General features: G+C 40.8%; 2 protein-coding genes across 3 annotated transcripts; both read right to left on the bottom strand.

Moving 5' to 3' along the window:
* Position 1: 1 nt before the first annotated feature.
* LOC108110173 (hematopoietically-expressed homeobox protein hhex) lies at positions 2-3,996 on the bottom strand. Its single transcript, XM_017219096.2, has 2 exons — positions 3,414-3,996; positions 2-547 (listed from the first exon to the last, which is right to left on the bottom strand). Exons 1-2 carry the CDS (start codon positions 3,916-3,918, stop codon positions 75-77), a joined length of 978 nt encoding a protein of 325 aa, XP_017074585.2. The 5' UTR covers positions 3,919-3,996; the 3' UTR covers positions 2-74.
* Positions 3,997-6,625: 2,629 nt separating this feature from the next.
* On the bottom strand, positions 6,626-21,460 carry LOC108110216 (hornerin). Of its 2 annotated transcripts, none has more exons than XM_017219198.2 (14): positions 20,923-21,460; positions 19,800-19,893; positions 11,671-12,077; positions 11,499-11,578; positions 11,252-11,423; positions 10,808-11,148; positions 9,463-10,585; positions 8,546-9,397; positions 8,342-8,485; positions 8,099-8,279; positions 7,919-8,035; positions 7,734-7,857; positions 7,512-7,666; positions 6,626-7,447 (listed from the first exon to the last, which is right to left on the bottom strand). In XM_017219198.2, exons 1-14 carry the CDS (start codon positions 20,940-20,942, stop codon positions 7,223-7,225), a joined length of 4,035 nt encoding a protein of 1,344 aa, XP_017074687.2. In that variant the 5' UTR covers positions 20,943-21,460; the 3' UTR covers positions 6,626-7,222. The 2 variants fall into 2 exon arrangements, with proteins under 2 accessions (XP_017074687.2, XP_017074688.2); XM_017219199.2 differs by having other exon boundaries at positions 19,800-19,890.
* Positions 21,461-21,938: the final 478 nt, after the last annotated feature.

The following is a 21,938-nucleotide window of genomic DNA, read 5'->3' as shown; positions in this document are numbered from 1 at the left end:
ATCTATTGAAATAAATTTATTTAACCTAACTACAAGCTGAACTATCTTATGAGTAAGTGGGCAATCTTCGAGCTTCACTTGGGGGTCTCCTCCGCCTCCTCCTCTTCGTCGTCGTCTTCATCATCCTCTGACAGGTACATACGATCCTCCTCATCGCTTTGCTGGCCATTCCTGCTACCGCTGCCTAGATTCAAGATGGGAACACTGCTTGACGATGCGGAGGAGGGTGAACCTGCCGTGGCTGTTGCTCCTTGGGCGGATGAACTGCGCTTGCTGAGATTGGCCCGTCGCCACTTGGCCCGTCGGTTCTGAAACCACGTCTTCACCTGGCGATCAGTCAGTTTCAGTTGAAGTGCCAAGTGCCGACGTTCTTCAGGTGACAGATATTTGGAGCTTGCGAATCGAGCTTCGAGATTTTTTGTCTGCTGGGAGGTGAATCTGATCTGGCCACCTTTTCGCTTCACTCCAAAGTTTGACATGTAGAAACTAGCCGCCGGATAAGCGTTGCAGTAGAGCGCAGCAGCAGCGGTGGCTGGATTTGGGAATCCTACGGAAGATACCAGAAATAAGTAAGAGTTTTAAGAGCTTTGTTTTAAATAAATTACTAAGAGGTTGCAGAAGTAATTATAAATAGCTTTTAAAAATAGGCAAATTGTCTAATAAGGCATGTTATTTTTTTGTTCTTCTGGACTTTAAAACATAAGTCTTATAAAAAGATAAGTTTTTTGATACTAATTTATTATCATTTCGATATATAACGCTAAGAATATAATAGGTACACTCAATTTATCAAAGTGACATGTCAAACCCTATCCTCCAGGCAAAGATAACTGAAAGTTAACATGATAACTCAAGAACAATCGATTTCTTTAAATAGCAAGTTTAAATTATCAACCCGATATAAAGTGGTGCAATCATTGGATTTTGATTGGTGGCCGCGGCGGCTCCATTCCCCTATCTCCGCCCACCGACTCTTATCAAGGTAATCGGACACAACAATTCCGAGTCGTACAAGTGTATGAGTGTTCGGGAATATACTATATAGCAGCAGTATCCGTATCAGGGGGATATGTCAACGCCCACTTGTAAGTGGTTGAAGAGCTGGTAGCCATTGCGAAATGGATTGAGTGAGTGCCGAGATTCCCGGGCAATTGAGCGAAATCAATTGCCACCCGACAAGCAATCCGATTGTGGTACTATATATGTATATAGTATATATCTGATAAGAAATCGAGAGCATTTCAGTTGACGTAACGGAAATTCGCACTTGTCGAATATTTGAATTACGCTCATGAGGCACTGCTGAACTAATCTGATATTTTTGGGACTCCGTTACCTCATTTGGGGACCAATCTAAAATATTAAATAAATAACATTCGATTGCAGATGCCATAATTTAAATTGTTACAAATAGACTTATTAACGGTTATTTTTATTAAGTGGCATATCTAATGATAAGACTCCTTTTCCCCCAAAGGTAGACCCCCAATCTGTTCCATCAGAAAGAAGCGTTTAATCGCTGAAAATTGGATTTGTTATTATTTTATAATGTGCGTGTCCAAATGAAAGTATAAAGTCATATCAGGTACTTGTCGAACACCTCCCCCCTTTAACCCCCTTTTCGAGTGTCGACTGCGGACGAGCTTATCGTAATCAAATGGCAATTGTCGGCATAAGATGATGGACAGCGCCTATTAATCGCCTCTAATAGCATTTGTCGTTTAGATAAGCCAAAACAAATCGGAAATCGGGATAGCAATAGCAATGGAGTGGGCTATACGAACCTATCTGAAATTTGGCTGATCAATGGCACACTAAACTAATCAATGCTCTACGAGTCTAAAGGCGTAGTATGATATTAACGAAACTCAATTTAAATTTTTTCAAGATTTTGCAACGTAGTGATAAGAATGCAATTGAGATTTTGAGTTATTGACTTGATTAAACCTGTAAGTATACTTTTTATGGCCAGTAAAAATTCTTTGATAGAGATTTTGACTGTGTTTTTTAAGGTTTTTTTTTGGAACTTTAATCTATGCTTATCAATTGAAAAGGTATTATGGTTAAGATTTATAAAATAATCTTAGAAATTTACTTATATTTCCCACAGTTAAGCTCATTTGTATGAATGAATTTTCTGACTTTTCTGACACAATAATAATCCCTTTCAAATAGGGTCCAAACTGTCAATTGGTATCCCCTCACTTAGTTTCTGATGGCTCTCACCTCAATTTCAAATATTTGTCATTTTGATAAGACCGTCGAAAATATTTCGTGGCTTTTTGGTATAGGGATGGAACTGGGGGCTGTAACGCTATCAGCATTACGGACTTCTATTTTACCTGCCTGATTTTCTGGGGCTAATCTACCGTTACATTGCACTGAGAACTAACAAGGGAATGCAGTTTTTGGGGAATGGGAAAAGTGAGATTTGAAGTGGCATTGGCGCCAACACTTGACTTTGACAAACACCCAACTGCACACACACATTAATCATGTTTATGGCCCATTTTGTGTGGGATCCCCATGGTGATATTTGGTGTTTCGGACACTTTGGACTTAGTCTAGTTAAGACTGTATTAAAATGAGGATTTTATGTAGGACTGTTCCCATGGTCGATCAATTTCCATACGTCAGTTTGATGGAAGAGATTAAGTCTTCAGCCTGGTCAACCTCACCAGGCTCAGGTTCAATGACTTGAGTTTGGGGTAGTTCCCAACCCTTTTTCTTAATCTTTGGATAAAACTGTGAGAATGTTTCTAACTCATGGAATACAGTTTATTGTAATTTTAAAATTTAAAGAACTACCATATCATTTCTTAAGATATGAACGTATTAACGCTTATCAACATTTCAGTCTTTAAGTGATAATTGTAGTGCTCATTCATTCATAATACCAGCTACAAAGTTTGTGACTCATTTCCGTTTTTTCATAATACTTTTTAAATGGTTATGACTCCCAATTTCTAAATATTTTTTAATTGTGAAATATTATTTTACAATCTATAGCATTTAACTATTTTTTATCTATGCAACGTATGAAACTATGGAACTCATTAATATGATTTTGTATGATAACTACTCTTCTGTTATTTTGGGTATAAATTTTCTTTAAATATTCCTTCTTGATCAATGTATTATAAAAAAAAATGATAAATGGTAAAGAAATGTTTCAATATCCAAATATATAAAATAAGTGAAATAAAAAAAAAAGAATCATAAAAGATTTTAACTATTCTTCTTTGATCCATATATCTGTATTTCTATGTCTAGAACAGGTATTTCTTACTAATGCAAATGCTAAAAACGCCCTTTAAAAATAATAAATATACTCGTACCATATATTATCTTTAATAGTTATTGATCAAAGAGAATATGTTTACACTATCCAATGAATCTTATGATTTACCAACCTTCGCAGTCCATCGCGAATGGACTGTATTGATCACAGTAGGCTGTTGGTTGGACGGCGGCTGCGGCTGCCACTGCTGCTGCTTGGAAGTGTGGCATGAAGAGCGAGGGATTCTTCTGGAGATTGAGTACCTGCTGGTAGAACAGCGAGGCGGGATCTGGATAGATGGGATTAAAGCGCAGAGAGGTGGGTGCCAGCACGGCACTGGAGTTTAGATTCTTGAGGGCATACTGAGCGGCAGCTGCCTCGCGGGAAAGATCGTAGATATTTGAGGTGGATGCAGGATTGGCGGAGGATGAGGCGGTGGCCAGTGTTGCCTTGGGTATGGCTAATGCAGGTGGAGATGGTATTCCGACTGTTCCCGTCACAGGGCTTTGAGAGGAGCCCCGGCGCGACTGAGATCGATGGGGTGTCTCCAAAGCTGGACTCCGTGCACTTCTTGTCTTTTGCTTCAATATGTTCTCAATGGAGAAGGCGGCTTTACTTGACTTGGTACCGATATCCATGTTGCGTTGTTTAATTATTAGTTTAGATCACCGTATAAGGTTTAACTGAACGTTTCCGGAGCGATCGAAGCGACTGCGTCGGCCGCAGGCGGTGAACTAATGGCAACCAGTTGAAGAAGTCGCCGCAGAGCCTAGGGCGCTATAAATTCTACCAAATCTGATTTCACAGAATATAATAGATTGTACCTATAATGTTGTGCTAATGGGTAGATATCAATATTAACAATAATAGAGCGGTATGTAGATATGCCGCGCCTGGGAGATAATGCCGGGCTACCGGCCATCGATTGATAAGCGAGTGGTGGTTGGTGGGCGCTCCAGTGGCTCGCTCGATGGCACTCCACTCCACTCGATTTCGATTTCCAATTTCCAATTGCTGGCAACGACAGCTCGACAACATCGCCAGTCGGTGTCCCAGTGCTTCGGTTGGACACCCAATCGGCGATCCGATCCCAGCCCGTCGTATAAATCACGGTACCTCCTCGGCCGCTTATTGAGCTGCCAAACCACAGCAACCCAACCCAACCACCCTCCCACTCGGCGGGTCGGTGCGTTTGATCGAGTAATTGTTAATCACCCCTTATCGGTATCGTTACCTGGTTTTCTTCGGCTCTCTCTAGCTGCTACTGTTCAGTTATTATATTCTGTTGATTGTTGTTGTAAACAAATTAAAATTACCAATCTCTCTCTCGCTCTATTAGCTCATTCCCACCGCCCCCGCCTCTGAGAGGTGTCCTTCCCATCGGAAGATATCGGTTTGATTGAGTAATCGAGCTTGTGTTATGATTTCGGCTATGGTGCCATCTCTCTCTGCTTTTCGGGAACAATATATGCGTTTGTATAATTGTAGTTGTGGTTAGGTTTTTCGGGGGTGTCTTATCAGTTGTACTCGGGCTCCTCGTAAAGCCTCCCAGATGATGGATTACTTCTGATTTCGGCCTTTGGGTTGGGTGATAAAAAAAACAGTAGAGCCCATAAATGCCTTCAATTGTTGTTATTGTTGCTGATTCAACAACGTTACTCGTTAGATACCTCTCAGATATTGTTTTTCAAGTCGCCCCCAATAAGTTTGTATCTTAAAGATACGTTTTTGAGAAGTTTTAGGTAACAATTGATTCGTTAGTTACAGTTGGTGAAGAAACTTTTATATTTTTCGTTCTCACGATCTTTATTGAATCCATATCCCTAAAACCTTTAAAGTTCTTCATGGTTTGTCATGATCTTTAATGGTGACTTTTAGAAATTCGACCAACTTTGATCAAAGTTGGATGATATCACTAATAAATGACTCAATTTCATGTGATTTTAGGCAATAATAGTATTCATTTCGATAGAGTTCGCCGGAAGGTGATAAAATGTATTGCAAATAGATTTTAGGGGGTTCTTCGCTGAAAAGGCTGTAAACTACAATCAATCGATTGCCGATTAAGATTTTATGACACCTGAAGCACCTTAGCTAATCAACTTATATAGAAGTTTCCTTGAACTTCCACTGAAAAATTAATAGTACAAAAATCGTATCTCATTTTAATAAAATCTAGGGGTGTTCATGGAACTTCAAGATACAAGAAAGATATGTAAATATATATACAGAAAATTATATCTAATTTTTTCAAATAATAAACGAAATACCTTATTAATGTTTTAGATCCCATAGGTTACAAAAAGATCAAAGTATTTCAAAAACTAATTTATGCAAAGTCGTCTTTTAAAGATAAGTAAGAAGTCTGTACTTCCGAGTGCACTTGTAATCCCTGGATCTAAAACTTCACCGCTTCATCATGAGCAGACACTTGTTCTCCGCTATTGTATAATCCCCGACAAAATCCCATCGACCGACAAGATATAACATTTTGCACCCGGCCTGACGGCCATTTTGTGACATATCACAAGGTGAGTATTCAAATTTATCAATATGTGAATGGTTTGAATAGGGTATATTGGGGGGCTAAGAGGTCCGGAGTAAGCTCTCAATGGGAAAGGCAGTAACGACCATTCAATAACTATTTTGTACTTTTTGTACAAAAAATTAAAACCAAAATAATGAATAATGAATGGTGATAAAAGTAAAAACCACAAATTCTTTTGAAGAGAAAAGCGTTTTTTGGTGGTATGCGATAAGTAAATGCGCCCAATTTGAGACATTGACGAGGTCTACAGCCACAAACAACGATGTTCGATAAGGTGCCATGGCCTGGGGGGCTTATGGTCGTCAAGTGACGCTAAATTATTAGCAATTATCAGAAGACAAACGGTTTGAAATGACTTCGAAATTGGGCATAAATATTCCTCACACACGCATTAAATAATATGGCAAAGGAAGAACTGGCTGAATTTATAAACTCTCTATAAGCATGTGCGAACCGATAACAAATTGACGAAATTTGTACCTTTTCGTTTTACATTTATAACTTTATTCGATCACTTTCGAAAGTTGCGGTTTTCAATACATATTTTTATATATTTTCAGTTGACTTGTTCTCCATGAAATTGCGTTGGATTTGAACATTGGTTTATTAATTTATTTCCATTGTTTTATTTATGCAAATGAATAAATATTTTGTATATAGCACTACGTTGGCTGCAAGTAATTAATAAGCAGTTTCATCATTGACCTCTTATTGCATTTGATTCACTTATCTCTCTCTCTGTCGGTTCTCCTTCCTTGATCATCCTTTTTTCATACAGTACAGTACATCATAATACATAGAGTTTAATTTAATTTATCGTTAGCTTTATTTTATAACTATTTATAGGCTTCGCAAGAAGTTGTTCAAGGTTTGCTTTGCTTCGCATTGTTTTGAGAGTTAAGAGTTTCTTTGAGTATTTGCTTGCTTGCTTGCTTTGATTTAAATTCCATTTAAAGAAAAACAACAGATAAATTGCAAAATAAATTAATTCAACTACAATTTGAGACATAACTAGGCATGCACACATTGAGTTTTCAGTTTTGGATTTATCTTTCAGTTATTTTTGGTTTGAAAAAGCACTACGAGTTACAAGATCTTCGAGTATTTGTGGTTGTTGCCATTGTTCTTAACAAGCTCCTAGACATTATGAAATAAAATAAAATCAATAGACTTTCCGTTTTTTGGTAGCAATTAGTAAGAAAATTCGAGTAGCAAAACGAGTTAAAGTTAAAGTAGGATTTAAGATTAATCGTTCTTCATCATCATCCTTTGTATAAATACAAATTGAGTTTAAGTTAGATTTGGTAGGTAGTAAGTTAGGATAGGTTAATAACGTTTACATATTAATAGATTGGTAGGTAGGTAGTTGCTAATCGCAGTTGGCCAACAATCCATTAGACCAGCTTGGCCACGTGCGTCGTGTCCATGTGTTGAATAAGAGTCCGCATGAAGGACATCTCTTTGCGCGCGTTCTCCAAAATAACCTTGGGATCCTCGGATGTGCAGCGCAGACAGTTCGGCGCAAACACCATGGCCAAATTAGAGGAGTCCATTTTGGTGCAGGTAACAACCTCGGATATCGAGAATTGTTGCAGGAAATGTATTAGATACGTTAGAACCTGAAAAAAAAAAAGGGTGGTACTAAATTTATTAGGAAAAATCAATTTTTGTTAATTTACTAACCAGCTGATTTATTTCGGGCAACTTATTAACTATTTCTTTGGCTTTGTCGGGATCCTCTGTGTTTACGCAGTCCTCGTAGTATGCATCTGGTATGAGCGGATCGTATAGTTCCCGGTACCACAGCTTAAGCAGACTGGCTGGAGCATGTGCATCAACTAAAGAATCAGTTAAAATATTTATATTATACTCAACTTTATCTTAGGACTGTTGTTAATATTTTACCCATTGTGTTTTTATAATCAGGAACATCCCACCGATCCAGGCGATTCTTCATACAATTGACTTCGTCCACATCCGCAGAAACGCGAAAGATTCCTTCAGTCTGCTTTCCATTGAGTAGCAGCACCTGTACAAATATTTAAAAAATAATCAAACTATGTTCTTGACTAACTAAAATGAAAACTTACATGCTCTGAAAGTGTGGTCTGTATCCAGGGCAGCTTGCGGAATGGAAACTTATCTTTTTGGAGCTCCATCACTTCTGACAGCGTGTTTCCAAACATGCTATTCCTCAAGATTTGTTGCTGAAAGTTAACATTTAAGAAAATATTTAAAAAGTTTTATAATTTTCACATGATTTTACTTACCCGCGCCTTTTCCACCTCATCAACAGAAGGCTTCTTGGCTAGTCGCCGTCCACCGCTGCCTATGCGATCTAAGCGACGGCAGCAAACTGTGGCGTAGTGTGAGATCTGCACATGGATGGGCCACTTGCTAACCTCCATGAAGCAAGTGTTAAACGAGGGATCGCGATGCCGATTAACATAACTGCAATGCGAGATATTTAATTAGGAAAGGGTTATTTGATTTTTACATTATATAAAACTCACTTGAGCAGCGTCGGTTGAAACGTTGGCGAAGGGGGTACATAGGACAGACAGATGGCCATCAGTTCCCAGCCTCGGATGAGCGACTCTCGTTTGGGATTCTCTGTTGTCTGGCGACACAACTGGACATAAAGCTCATCTCTTAATCTGTAAATAAATTAAAATGTAAAAACCATTTATAAGATTTACTTAGTTTAAGCGACTTACTGTTGCTGTGGTAAGGATGCACTGATAATTTCTATGGCCACTGAATTCAGAGTCATGCTTGTGTGTCTGGTCTTGCGATCACCCATGTAGATCTGCACCAGCTTGAACAGCTCGATGGCCGTCTTCTTGTCCGCCTTGTCCCGGGACAGGGCTAACATAGGTCGACTGATACCCTCCGCCGTCCAACTAAGCATGTCGCGCACAGATGCCTTCTTTCGAAAGATTCCCTTTGAATGTAAATTCAGATTGTCGGCAGCAAATTTCTCGATATCACATTCTTTCATGCAGGCCAATGTAGGGCCACCCAAACCCATTCCTCCCATTCCGGGCGCCCGTTCGCTGGGTGGAAATATTTGCTGGATGGTGGGCTTCAGTGAGGGCGGTGCCATTTTGTTACCAGGTCGAGAAAGGCTGGCTGGCGTTAAACTGCCCACCGTAGCCTGCTGTTGACCGGCAACGAGACTGTGGCCATGGCCGGTATCTTCTTTGGATGATGCAGCTGGTCCGGATCCCAGGTGACCGGCTCCAGCTAGGCGCGAAATCTGCCGGTTCGGTGAAGGCAGGGTCTGCGACTGCTTTTCTTTAGCGTCACTCGGTTCTAGGTGCAGCTGCTGCTGGTGTGGCAGCGACGGTGGTGGAACGTGATGACCATGGCCATGCCCGGAATAGGGCGGCGTATTGGAGTAAAGCTGCTGACCGTGGTAACCGCTTCCAACTGAAGGACTGTGCGATACGGTGTCATAGTATGAGTTCTGAAATCGGGGCTTTGGCTTGGGGACGGTGGCGGTTGGAGCTGAAGGTTCTGTTACATTGCCGCCAATCCCCTCTAGCACAGCCTCCACATTTTCGGAGCTAGCGAAAACGTACCAGTTAAATAGGATCAACAGGGAGAATATAATATTCCAGGTTATACTTACATATCCTCTCTTCCAGCGGGATCGTGCGGTGGATACATGCAAGCATAGTAGGAGACACTATCACCCATATTGGCGTAGTCGTCGATCATGCCATAGTTATGCTCCAGATAGCCGCCATGCGTATCGGATCCACCATCAGAGTCCTCGTTGTCCGGCTCGTGACCTGAAAGCGAGTGCTCCGACTGACTGTCTGAATGGTATGAGTCCGAATCGCCTCCATCCCCACCACGGTAATCATAGCGACCTGACAACTTGGCCTGCTCCAGGATGTACTGCTTGAGAGGCAGTAGGTGGGGCATCACCTGATCCCAATTGGTGTATAAGGGTGAGGTGTTTCCATTGTCGTACTCCACGTCGCTGTTGTCAGCCTGCTGGTGATACTGATGCTGCTTTGAGCGCCGCTTTTCACCTCCTTGTCCTCCTCTTCCATCGCCACTACCGCCTCCACCATGGTAGCCACGCTTGTCTAGGCTGGAACTGGCACTGTGTCGCAAAGATCCCTGGCCGGGGTAATGATGTGATTGAGAACGATTTGCCGTTGAGTTATTGGACTTCTGCCGCTGGCGAGCGGAGTCGTTGGAGCCGCGCGACGAGTGCGTCAGCAAGCCAATGTTCTCTGTGCCACCTCCTGGCGATATGGGCCCCGATTTCCCGAGCGAAATCCTTTCCAGACTCAACAAATCAAGGCTGTGACTTGGCTCCTGGAGTCGTGGGGAATGCTGCATCTGGGGCAGAGCACTGGTGGCACTCGTCTTCGCCTGACGCGAGCTCTTCGTCTGCGGACTAATAGGACTCTGCGGACTGGAGTCGCTGGAGTGCTTCTTATGGCTGGAGCTTCCGCTGCCTGCCGTACTAGTGGCCGTATTACTGCCACTTGCCCCACCACCACCAGGGCCTCCTCCGCTTTTGGTGGCATTGGTTGTGTGACGGCGGCGCGAGAGCGGTGTATTCTCTACCGACTTGAAATACTTCTCGTGCATGGAGTCATCGCTGGCAGCTCCTCCATTCGCCGCTTCTGCACTGCTCTTGCGATAGGATTTGCTGTGGTGACCGGCGGCGGCGGGATTGATCGACGATGACATGAAACTGCCAGAGCGGGCCAGCGATACCTTGTATTCGCGATCTAAAAAGGAATACGGGCAAATATTAGAAATATGTTCTTTGTGGTTGTGGTATAAACTTCATTAGGCTGCATTCAAATTTTCTAAATTTTTAACTTTAAAAGGTATTAAATAAGTAAATTATATGCAAATGATTCTAGTCTTCTTAAAAAGTTTTTTGTACTAATTTATAAATTATACTCCTGCAGCTAAACAAAGTACACAGCTAAGATAATTATTCTTACCGCCTCCGTAAGACTTTCCCACTGGTGCTCCGCCGCCACCGCCACCTCCGCCACTACGTTGTGCGTTCCTTTGCTGATGCTGCTGTTGTGCGTAGTTGTATTGGGCAGCAGGCGCTGCATCCGGCGACATCTTCTTCTTCTGCGATTGAGGCGTGTGAATAGAGTGAGTGGGGGAGGCAATATCCGACGACTTGGAGGAGTAACCCTGCAGGTGGTTGGGCAGCAGCTGATGATCGAAATACTTGTCCCCATAGCCACTGCCACCGGCGTAGGATGAGGATGTGGAGGTGCTGCCATGCGGTAAATTATGCGAACTGGTGCTCTCTTGCAGCATCTCAAAACTGAAAGGCGATCCGTAACCCAAGCGAAAGCAGAGATGAATATGAAGATATAGAAGCGATTTAAAGCCAATGAAGTGATGGAAACCAAACCACAAATACTTACGCTCCATTGTCCTTGCCACCGCCCCTCTGATGCTTCTGGAGAGAGCCCAGACGCAAGCTATCCGGATGTCCTGACCCCGGAACGCTGCCGTCATTAAACCGCCTGTAGCCATGCGCACTGGACAGACTCGAGTCGCTGGACTTTCCCGATTCCTTGTACTGGTTGCAGGAGTCTATCAAGGTTAATCGATATCGAAATGAGTCATCAGCATCATCATCAGAAAGTAGGGGTTGAGCAGAGCACTCACCTTGCGAACGCCTGGAGGCATAGCCCTGTGGATGCTGCTGCTGCGTTTCCATCGAGCGGGATGAGTCACCCGTGCCAACGCTGCAAAAAGGACCAGAAGGGAATGTAAACAAATCTGAGATGTAAACTAAAGTGGGAGCAGACCCCAAATGGGCTTACTCATCTCAACTTACCGAAAACTTTGACGGCCACGTGGACTAGAGATCACTTCATTGCTAGTTAGCTTCTCCTCGGAACTGGCCACCGTACCATTGCCACCGCTGATCCGCTGATGGCCCCGTCCCTTCTTGTTTGGCCCCGACATGGGTGAGGGTTGTTGCTGCTGCTGCTGCTGAGAAGGATGTTGCACCTGCTGTTGCTGTGCGTGCTGATGCTTTTGGGGCGTTGTCTGCTCACGACGCTCACTGGGATCGGTGTTTTGCTTGAGCGTCTGAAGCTTGGCCAGTGGAATGATGTCGCACTTGCTCGGCCGGTGCCACACAGTCTTCTGTGTGGCCGCATTGTAGTAGTAGAACCGCTGGGTATTCGTATCAAACAGTTCCCACCACTGCGATGAGTCGGTCCGCTTAATTGGCACATCCTGTAAAGCGAGAACGGAACGGGAATGAGTTACGGATTGAGGCCGGGAACGAGAACAGAACGCGGTACGCGTGGCAAAATTAGTTTGGATCGTTGTCATTCGACCGAAGAGTGTACTCATGTGTGTGTGATTTAGTGTGGGTCGGGTCGATGTGGAGGAGGATTTTGTGGATAGGGGCAACACGTGGGACGTGAGATCAACGTGTGTTTATTAGATAAACTCTCATGAATATAAATATGCCCTGAGGTGAAGTTAAAGTTGATCGATGGATATTTCCTAACCGGATATTCTTCACCTGTTTATGCAGATCAAGTATTACTTTCTCAGGTGATTAATTTCTCTGAAAACATGTGATAAAAGTTGTTCTTATCAGAAATTTTCATCTCTTAAAATAAAAAAAAAGGTTCATTGAACCCACTTTAAAAATAATCAGATAATGTTATTATTTTAAAACTATATTTTCGTACTTTATTAAGTTGGTTATTGCAAAAACAAGACTCATTTTTTGTTTTTATCTCTATTCTTATGAATGCCTTTAAGGGAAGGACTATAACCTCACAAATTATTTTCTCCAAGCTTTCTAAAATCAATTTCTTTCTGTAAAGACAATTTCCCAAAGATATATTGCACATATTTTAAGCATTAAGATTTCAGCACGTTTCAACATTTGTGTCATCAACGTAGTTTCATCAGAAGTGACACCGGACCCAATGACATTCAGCACTGGCTTTGGCAATGATAAGTTTCCATTCCGCTTAAGCTTTGGAGGCTCTATTGTTGCCGTTGTTGTAGGCCGTCTGGCTTTTATCCCTCCTCTTGAATTATCCAACAATTACACAAAAGCTGATTTATTTTGGTATCTCGACTCGAGAGCTTTTCTTCGGGCTTAATCAGCAAACTCGAGAGCACAAAGAGTGCCAGTGAGTGTGTGTGTGTTTATAATCTGAATCTGAAGGGTTTTATCTGCCGAGTAAATACAACAAGTGCTTAACAAACAAAAATTCTTGATGGCTCCTCGACTGCATTGCCCCGTAACAGTGTTGGGAAAAGTATTTATTTTTTGTATATTTTATCTAAGGTACGTTGCATTATTGGTACCTTATTATGTGAAAGGTTTGCAGCCAAGTTGATCATTATACTTATATATTAATTGGACTTTTTCGTGGAGTTTGATGGGTGATACTTTTCGAAATACTTTGCTAACTATCTTAACACTCAGTTATATAATTTGCCGTATACTTTTTCCCATTTAAAAATGAAACAATAAATCATTATGAGAGTCACAGCCCTCTTATTCATGCGAAATTTTGGAATTTAACAAACGTGCCTCTTTTAAAAATAAAACAATGGTTGGTTAAAACAGTTTAAAGTCAAGTTGCTGAATAATTAAATGCTTTCGCTTTGTAAATAATACTTTAGACTCTTGTAATTATAATTTTATAATTATTTAGTACGATCTTCCTAAAACTCTTGCTCATTGGTAATTAAACAAAAATTTAATCCAGAAAAAAAAAGCAAATTGAATTCCCTTATCTTAAAGTTAGTCAATTACATGAAGTTATTGGTTACTTTGAGTAAAGATAACTTTAATATTCCTAAATATCTAGGAACAACTATTACTTTTCCATATTCCATCACTGATTTAATCCTCCCTTTAATATCTGGCCTTGTTGGCGAGGCGCGTGTGCTTAATCCGCTGCATCTCGCTCGCTCCGTGCTCGCCATCTCTGTCTTGGCCAGAAGTCAGGGTTATTTCTGCAAAATGCATGCAGTAAGCGCAGCAGCAGTAGCAGCACAAGCAGCAGAAGCAGCAGCAGCGTTGACCTTGAACTTTTGCGTTGCAGATGCGCCCACAGCCGACACGACGACTGGAGACCTCAGCTTTAGTTGCAATTGCCAGGGCCAGTTGGGCGTTGGGTGTTGGGTGGTCCCTGACCCACGCCCACTTTTAATCCAGCTGCCTGCAGGCGTTTTGTTGCTTTTGCTTTTGTGGTTGCAACTGGCCACTGATAGCAACAACAACAACCACAACAATACCAGCCCTGCCCACCGCTCAACGCCCATTGCACCCCGCTGCAAATGAAAGCTTTCGGCTTGGTTGCTTTTCATTTCTGGTTTTCATTTCCATTTCAAAGCGGCGCCCCCGATTGCGTTGCATGTTGCATAATTTGTGGGCGCGACCAGACGACGATGGGGCCTAGAAGGGGGAGGGGCTGTGAGCTGGCTGGGAGCAAGGCCACCCAGCGGAGATGGGCCACTCAGATGCCATGTCGCCTCGTTACGCTTTTCGCATTGTTGCGTTTCCAACTGCCAGTCAGTCAGTCACTCAGTCAGTCATCCATCCAGATAGTCCTCTCTCCCCTGCCTCCAATGAACCGATTTCCCGCTGCCTCCAGTTAAATGCGAGATGGACTATAAAAAGAAACATCAACCAACTCGACCTCATTTGCGGCCTTGTACAAAATTCCAAATATTTTTTGTAATTATGGAATACGAATAACAATGGGGGGATGGCCTACATCTTAATCACAAAAAAGTCAGCTGAAATTTGCCCATTGCACAAAGTTTATTTACTGAGAGGTGGGTTGTAATCAATTAATTAAATCAATGCCTCTTATTTTGCATTTACACATTTACAATTAAGTTATTTTTGTTATCATTTAATTTGCATTAAAATCAATACATAGTTACTGAATTGCAAAATAAATATTCGTTCTACGTTGAACTTTTATAAGTATTTGCTTGCAATTAAGTATTACTTTATTTATATCTTTGGCACCCAAGAATCTCATGGAAATGCTTTGCCATACTGAAATGATATTCCTATGGATTAATGTGTCGGAATGTTTTTCTTCTTGGGAAAACACCATCATTACGTTTTGTTACTCACACGCCCTGTATGACTAAAGATGAAAGTTCTATATTTAATCAGCAAGATATACAAATATATAAACATGATTCCTATCTCAAAAATAATATATAGCATATAAGATATTGCAAAGAATTTAAATTGATTAGATTTTATTGGGACCCCATTCATTTCCCAATTGCGCCAAAGCGTTATATATAGATTCCTCAAATAATGCATTTCGTTTCGTTATCTTCCATTCAATTTGCCAACCATGGAATGGGGCATGTGGCATGTGGAGAAGTACGTCTGGCGCTTATTGAAAAACAATTTCAACTTTTAATCAGCGGCAAGTGGGTCGATCGAGGCGAAAAAAGAAGCGAGGCACACACAAGATTTCTAATCGGGTTGAGTCTAGAGTTCTCCGTATACAGAAAGAAGACTATGGCCGAGGTCAGTTTTGGACCGATCTGCTTTTCCTTTCATCTGTGAATCATGCATCGAAACAAAACAACCGAATGATATTAAATGAGACGCAGACACACTAAAGTAAAAACAAACAAAAAATCATCGCAGCATTTTTTTAGTTGCTCTTTGGTAAATTAGGTCATCGGCAGAGCGAATTTTAAAGCCCAGCACAGATCCCGAAATAGAACCCATGGAGGCGATAACATCGAAACTACTGAACACACGTCTCTTGAAATTCGAATGGAATGTGTCACCGAGTTTCGGGAACCAATGAATGGAATTGAATTGTTGTTCAGTTCAAGCAAATACGTATAGTTCCGTCTTCAATTGAAAGTTTCTTTTGCTTATTTTTCTCTTCGAATAAGCGCCATATATCCCCAATAACTTTTTCCAGACAAAAGCAATAACAATGAAATAGTCCAATTTATAGATTACGGCAATGCAGTTATCGATGAGTTGGGCACATGTTTCACATTCCCGCTAGGGTAGTGGCAAGCAGATATCTGAGAAATCCAATTCAGATTTTTATTTATAGATCAGTGAGCAGTGAAAGAGCCTAGTCTATGGCTTATTTATGGTACTGTTCCTATTCTATAGCTTATAGTTCAGAAACCATAGTGCCATAGATATCTAATTTGATTGACACATAAAACGGACTGATTTGTTTCTAGGATGAAGTCAATTTAATATTTATAAATCAATTGAACTTTTTCACTTAATATGAGTAAGTGAAATTCAGAAAAAATTTAAACCCCAAGACACTGATATTGCATTACCCACAGACAGTCACCCCTCAGGGGTTTTAAAAATTGTTATGTTTTTTAGCCTGCAATAGGCTCCAAAAGACGAAATTCATTAGCAATATTTATGCACATTTAATTGACTTGGTAATTGCTTTCAAATTGTGCCAGGCAAAGCGGAAGAAGTCGGCACTTAGTTGTGTATCTGTGTGCAGCCCAAAAGCACACTTTGGCCCCTACGACAGGAAATCAAACTTTACCCAAGAAGGCAATGGGCGATAGCCAAGCGACCAAGAGCAAGACAGGGTGCTAAGGAATACTTCAGGTCTGGAATCATAGATAATGCATGACATACATATTCAGCAAGCGGGTTATGAATTTTGATTTAACGAAACTTATAAAACCGAACACAGATAAACAAACGTAATTTATAACTTAGATGTATAGTTTTTACTAATAAAATTTTATTTTTGTAATTTTCTTCTCTCAAAAGTTGCTACTTAACAGCAAAAAAAAGTAAATAGTTTTATAAATGTTTTAATACAAAAAAATTTGTCTTAAAATTACAGCTAAGAATCCATAAATTTTGCAGAAACTTCACTTGTCTTGAGCCTAATATCCCCAAGGTAGATTAGCCAAGAGGGACCACAGTAAAAATTGAAATACTTTGACGATTGCGTAGCACAAGAGACCCTCCACTGAAGCGAGGAAGGCCCAGATCGAGGTCCGACCGTTTTGGAGGAGGCGCCGCATTTGGTTTGCTGGGGGAATGGCACCACCCCCTCTTTTGGAGGGGATCGGAGCAGTAGTTGGATGACGCCGGCGGACGCACGTGAACATCCAATGCTGGTCGTCGTCACCACTCCGGATTCTGATTCGGCAGTCGAGGTCTTGAGGCGGGTTTCGTAATGTGAAACATGAAACGAGCGATGGACGTGCAACTTGTGGGCAACTTTTCTTTTCTGTTTCTCCCTGCCAACCGGAAGTTTTACAAAGGCAAACGGGCAAAAAAGAGACAAAAAAACAGTATGAAAAAGTTGAAGAGAAAGACGGGGAGGAGTGGCAGTAATTTCGAGTTATAATAAAAAGCAAAGAAAAAAGTAGACGGTGTACCAACAATTGTGAATAAATTTCAAATCACGTACAATGAACGCAGCAGCGAGAGTTGTTGCTGTGGCTGCTGCTGTTACTGCTGCTGGTGACACTAAAGGGAGCCCGGCTAAAACAAAAAGCAGCAAGTTGGCCAACAAGCAACAAAAAACCAGTACAGAATGTTGCTAATTTAAAGCCCGTTAGGAAAAAAAGAGCGAGGGTGAAACAATGACTACGGAAAGGGGTGCACGTCAAGGTGGTGCAATCACCCCATCTTTTATAATGTCTTTTTCACGCCGCCCTGCATAAATTGTGTGGATTATATGGCGCAGTGAAAAGGATTCACTTCCTCGTCGCCACGAGGGGAAGCAGCCGGCAACAATTGCAGTAGCTGCAATCAGATACTGAATCGAGGGCAGGTTTTTATAGACCTTATCTGAATACTTCGGAAAGTAGAAGAATGGAGACGGAAGTGTCGACTTTACGCTGTTAATTCACAATAAGCAGCTCCGGAATCGTAACTTTGGCGTATTTGCAAAGGAATAGAAATGTGTTATGAAGTTGGGGAAGGCAAAAAGTTAGATAATAACAAAGAAAATACATTTTCATATTTTTTCAAAACCTAAGTAACAATAAATCTAATATCAGAACATCATTATAGCCAACTCATAGTTAAAAATAAGAGTTTATAAAAATCGAGTAAAGGTGCAAAAATAAAAACATAGTTTATTTATTTTAAGAAATTAGTTTTAAATCTGCCATCATATTAACTCATAAACAATATTTTCGTGTTTTCGTATATTTACAGAAAAACTTTTAACTAACTTCTTCATTCGGACAGATTTAAAACTCTTTTATTTTCGAGAGACTACTGTAGCCCCTCTATTCATTAACCACAAACCATCATTAATTAACTCAACGATAAAGTTGTTTGGGATCAAGTCCATTGATAGTTTACCTATATTATGGTTTTTGCTATCTTCTCGTCTCTTTCGCTTTTTGGCCGAGAGCAGTGTTTATGTTGGGCGGATAGAGGGGGTGTGGCCAGAATGCGGATGACGTAGTCGATGAGTCAAACTGAGAGTGAGAGTGACAAAAACCGAAATGAAATGCACATAAATAAACACTCGAAGAGAGTAAAGAGAGAGAGAGAAAATTACTTTGCTGCAGTGCCTTTTGGTGGATAAGGGAAGAAGGGGCGGGGGGAGCGGAAGAAGGGACGCAGGACGATAAATCATGGCTTCCAAGTGGACATTACGCCCACATACACTTAACAAAATAATTTGTTTGATAAATGATTAATAGTTTTATATTTAAATTCAAGTTAATAGTTTTACTATTATGGTTCCTCTTAAAAACTTTGTCTTTAACAATCCTATTAAATAATACCTATATTATCATCAATGTTTAGATTTTATAACTATAAAGTATTTTGAAAATCGGGCTTAAATAAGGAAAGCTTATGAATTTTCTTCTGTGTAGCTCATCGTGTAAGCCTTTTCATTATGGAAGCAGGACATGCACTCTCTCGCACACCAATACCTTTAGAAGCCATGTGTGTGCAATCAGGAGCGAAACGAGGACATTGCAGGCCAACAACAAAATCAATGAAATTTTCACTACTTCCTTTAGGAAAAGGTAAAAAAAAGGAATAATCAAAGCAAAGGAAAGAAGGCTGGCCTGGTTTGTTCGTCTGGACGATGTTTGCCTTTCGGCTTCGTCCTGCAGGCGAGACCAAAGTTATTAGCCTGCAACACCTTTTGGCTTTGCCGCATTAACCAAACAGCATATAAAATTTGAAAAAACGAAAGCATTTGAGCAAACAGAAAACCCAGATAATGACTTTTCTTTCTGGCTCGTCTGAAAGGGAAAAGTTATGCCTTTAGATGGAGAAAATATTTGCATTGAGGCATGAACGACTGCAACATTTCCTCCTTTTACTTGGCTGTTATATCAGAATGGTTATGATGATGCGCGCATCATTCGACAGTTATTTTAATATAATTAACCTTGGTCACGCCACTTGGCGAAGTGGGTTACGAAAAATTTGCAAGCCAAACACAAACAAGAAAATTGCGCAAACAAGTGACCCAGAATAGTAATTAAACAACTAGCCACACAACAAGTTACTCATCTAATCAATGAAGTATCCCCCCTTGAGCATGGTCGTTGAACTCCATAAAGATGGCAAGATCTTATATTGCGTAAGATTAGATGATGTTCTATATTCTATACTAATAACGAACGGATTTAGTTTTAAAGTAAGAGAAAGGTCAGACATAAATATTTGTTTGACAAGAAGCTTTTATACAATTTATTAGCTGCTGGAAATATTCTTACTTCTGAATTCGTGTACAAATCTTAAAGTTTAGAAATGTTCCCCTCAAGGTAAGCCTTTTGATTTTGCAAATACCACCCCGTCTCCCAAAGACCATATAAATCGGACATAGTTACTATAACAAAATATTTTTTAAATTGAATTGCTCTCAAGTTTTCTCTAACTTCCGTTTAGAATGTTATTTTAAAACAATTTTCTATAGATATATGGATATAGAGACAGATATATGTACTTACTTCTGGTGGATCCCAAACACATTCGCCTGTGGTGAGATTGGCGTACATGTGCTCCTTGGTACGTGGCTCGATGATTTCTACCCATTCTATTCTGCTATTCCGGAGTAAAGATAAAGATGGAGATCCGGGAGAGGGCGAGAAATACACATAAATAAGACATAAAATGCGATTGCTTCTATTTTCGAGCAACCAACAGAAGCATCTCAGGAATGTGAGTTTCTCGAGATACGAAACTTTGGTAAAATACGCCCTCAAAAGCGTCAGCAAAAACAACAACGGCTAAGTCTCCCAGCAAACAAATGTTTCATTCAATATTTCAGGGCATTCATTGAGGCAAATTTGATGGAAGGAAAAGAAAAAAAGTTGACCAAAATCAGCATTGTGCGTAGTTTCCAAATATATGTGTGTGTGCCGGTTTTCCCCCATTCAATTGGGCTTTTCTCTATGCTGACAAACATATTTAGTCAAACATTATCCGGTTTTTCCTTATTTGAAAATTGCAATCCTTACACACACACACACACAAGATGTAGGCGAGAATGGGAGTTGGGAGAGAATGAGGGTGTATGTGTTTGTACTCTCTCTGGCTCTCTCTTTTTGGCACATTTGGCGGCCGACGCTTGTTGCCGCGCCTTGCCAGAAAATCGATTTTGCAGGCGCCTGAGGCCACGAAAGAGCCAAAAAGTGCATAAATCAGGAATTTAATCAAGGTAAAAGAAAATGCAAGCGAAACAAGAAGGAGTAGGAGCAGAGAGAGTGTACCCACCCACACACGCACTTTTACGCACATACAGTCACAGAGGCAAGCAAACGCAGCTGTCAAAAGGCGGCTCCTTCTACTCGCCTCTCTTCTTCCACCCGCTTCCACGCCCACCCCCACCATCTCTCTCTCCTTTTGCCCACCCACCCAATCGCACTGCATGGAAATTTTTTCTGCATTCAAAAGACAACAATATATTTAACAAAAGCATCTGCAGTTGGTCATTGTTGTTGCTGCTTTTGCTTTTTTAATAAATTGTACACACAATTTCGACATTCGCGTTGTCTGGAGATTGCCGTTGTTGTTGCTGTTTCTGCTGCCGTTGATGTTAGTTGTTGTAGTTTGTAGTTTAACGGCACACACCTTTCACAACTTGAACTCATTTTTTCTCTGCTCTTTATTAGGGGGCTGCTGATGGTTGTTGTTGTTGCTGGCGGTTTTCTCTCGGTTGTTGTTGTCGTTGCTGCCTCCTTTTGCTATTTCTTCTGCTTCTTCCTCCTTTCCTTACACAAACACAAACGCACACACCCCGAACGCACTTTATATATATATAAATATATTTTCTTTCACTTATTTTCGTTTCGGCCGCGACAGCATAGATGCAATTTTCTTCTCAATTGATTTTTTCCTCACACTTTGCACTCCTTTCTCACATGCGTGCAGTTTTTGTTGCTATTACTACTGCTACTGCTGTTGTTGTTGTTGCTGTGGCTGCCGCTGCAGTGCAACTTAAAACACTTTCACATTTATGACATAATTTACTGGCCATATTTTTGCTTGGCTCTGCGTTTGTGCAACTGCATGTTCCCAGCGCGTTTTTAAATATTTATGCTGCCGTGCTAATTCGAACGCGAGTGGTGAGAATATAAATAGTCGTTTTCGGATGCATCTATGCGCTGGTGGTGTGGAAAAGTCGATGAGTCCATCGATAGTACGATAGTACTTCTAACCGGCACTATCGATGGCCTGCGATAGTATTGGATATGTATATAAAATGAAAAGTAAACATAAAAATAGGGCTATAATTTGGTTGGGTATTGCTTTTATAAATTATTTCAACATTATAAACAATTTTTTTATGAAAGTCCCAGTAACTTCTCGAGGATAATATCGATAAGGACCCATCTTCAATCGCTAGTGGCATGCACCAGCACTACCAGAAAACCAAAACAAACATGACTGGACCAATGCGACCATCACTTGAAAACTTTTTTTAAATTTTGCGGGTAACCGTTTTACCTAAAAACAGAAAAGTGTAAGCACAAGAAGCAACATTTGTTTTTGTAGTAAGGTATTTTGCGATTTGACACAAAATTGCTTTTGAAAGGTAAATGTTGAACACACTTCCATTTGGACTCTTCCCTAGAAAATTTAATATG

This window comes from Drosophila eugracilis, unplaced genomic scaffold, assembly GCF_018153835.1.
Source record: "Drosophila eugracilis isolate 14026-0451.02 unplaced genomic scaffold, ASM1815383v1 contig_1135, whole genome shotgun sequence".
NCBI lineage: Eukaryota > Metazoa > Arthropoda > Insecta > Diptera > Drosophilidae > Drosophila > Drosophila eugracilis.
Note: the sequence above shows the minus strand (reverse complement) of the source record. Positions and strands in the feature narration are given on the sequence as shown.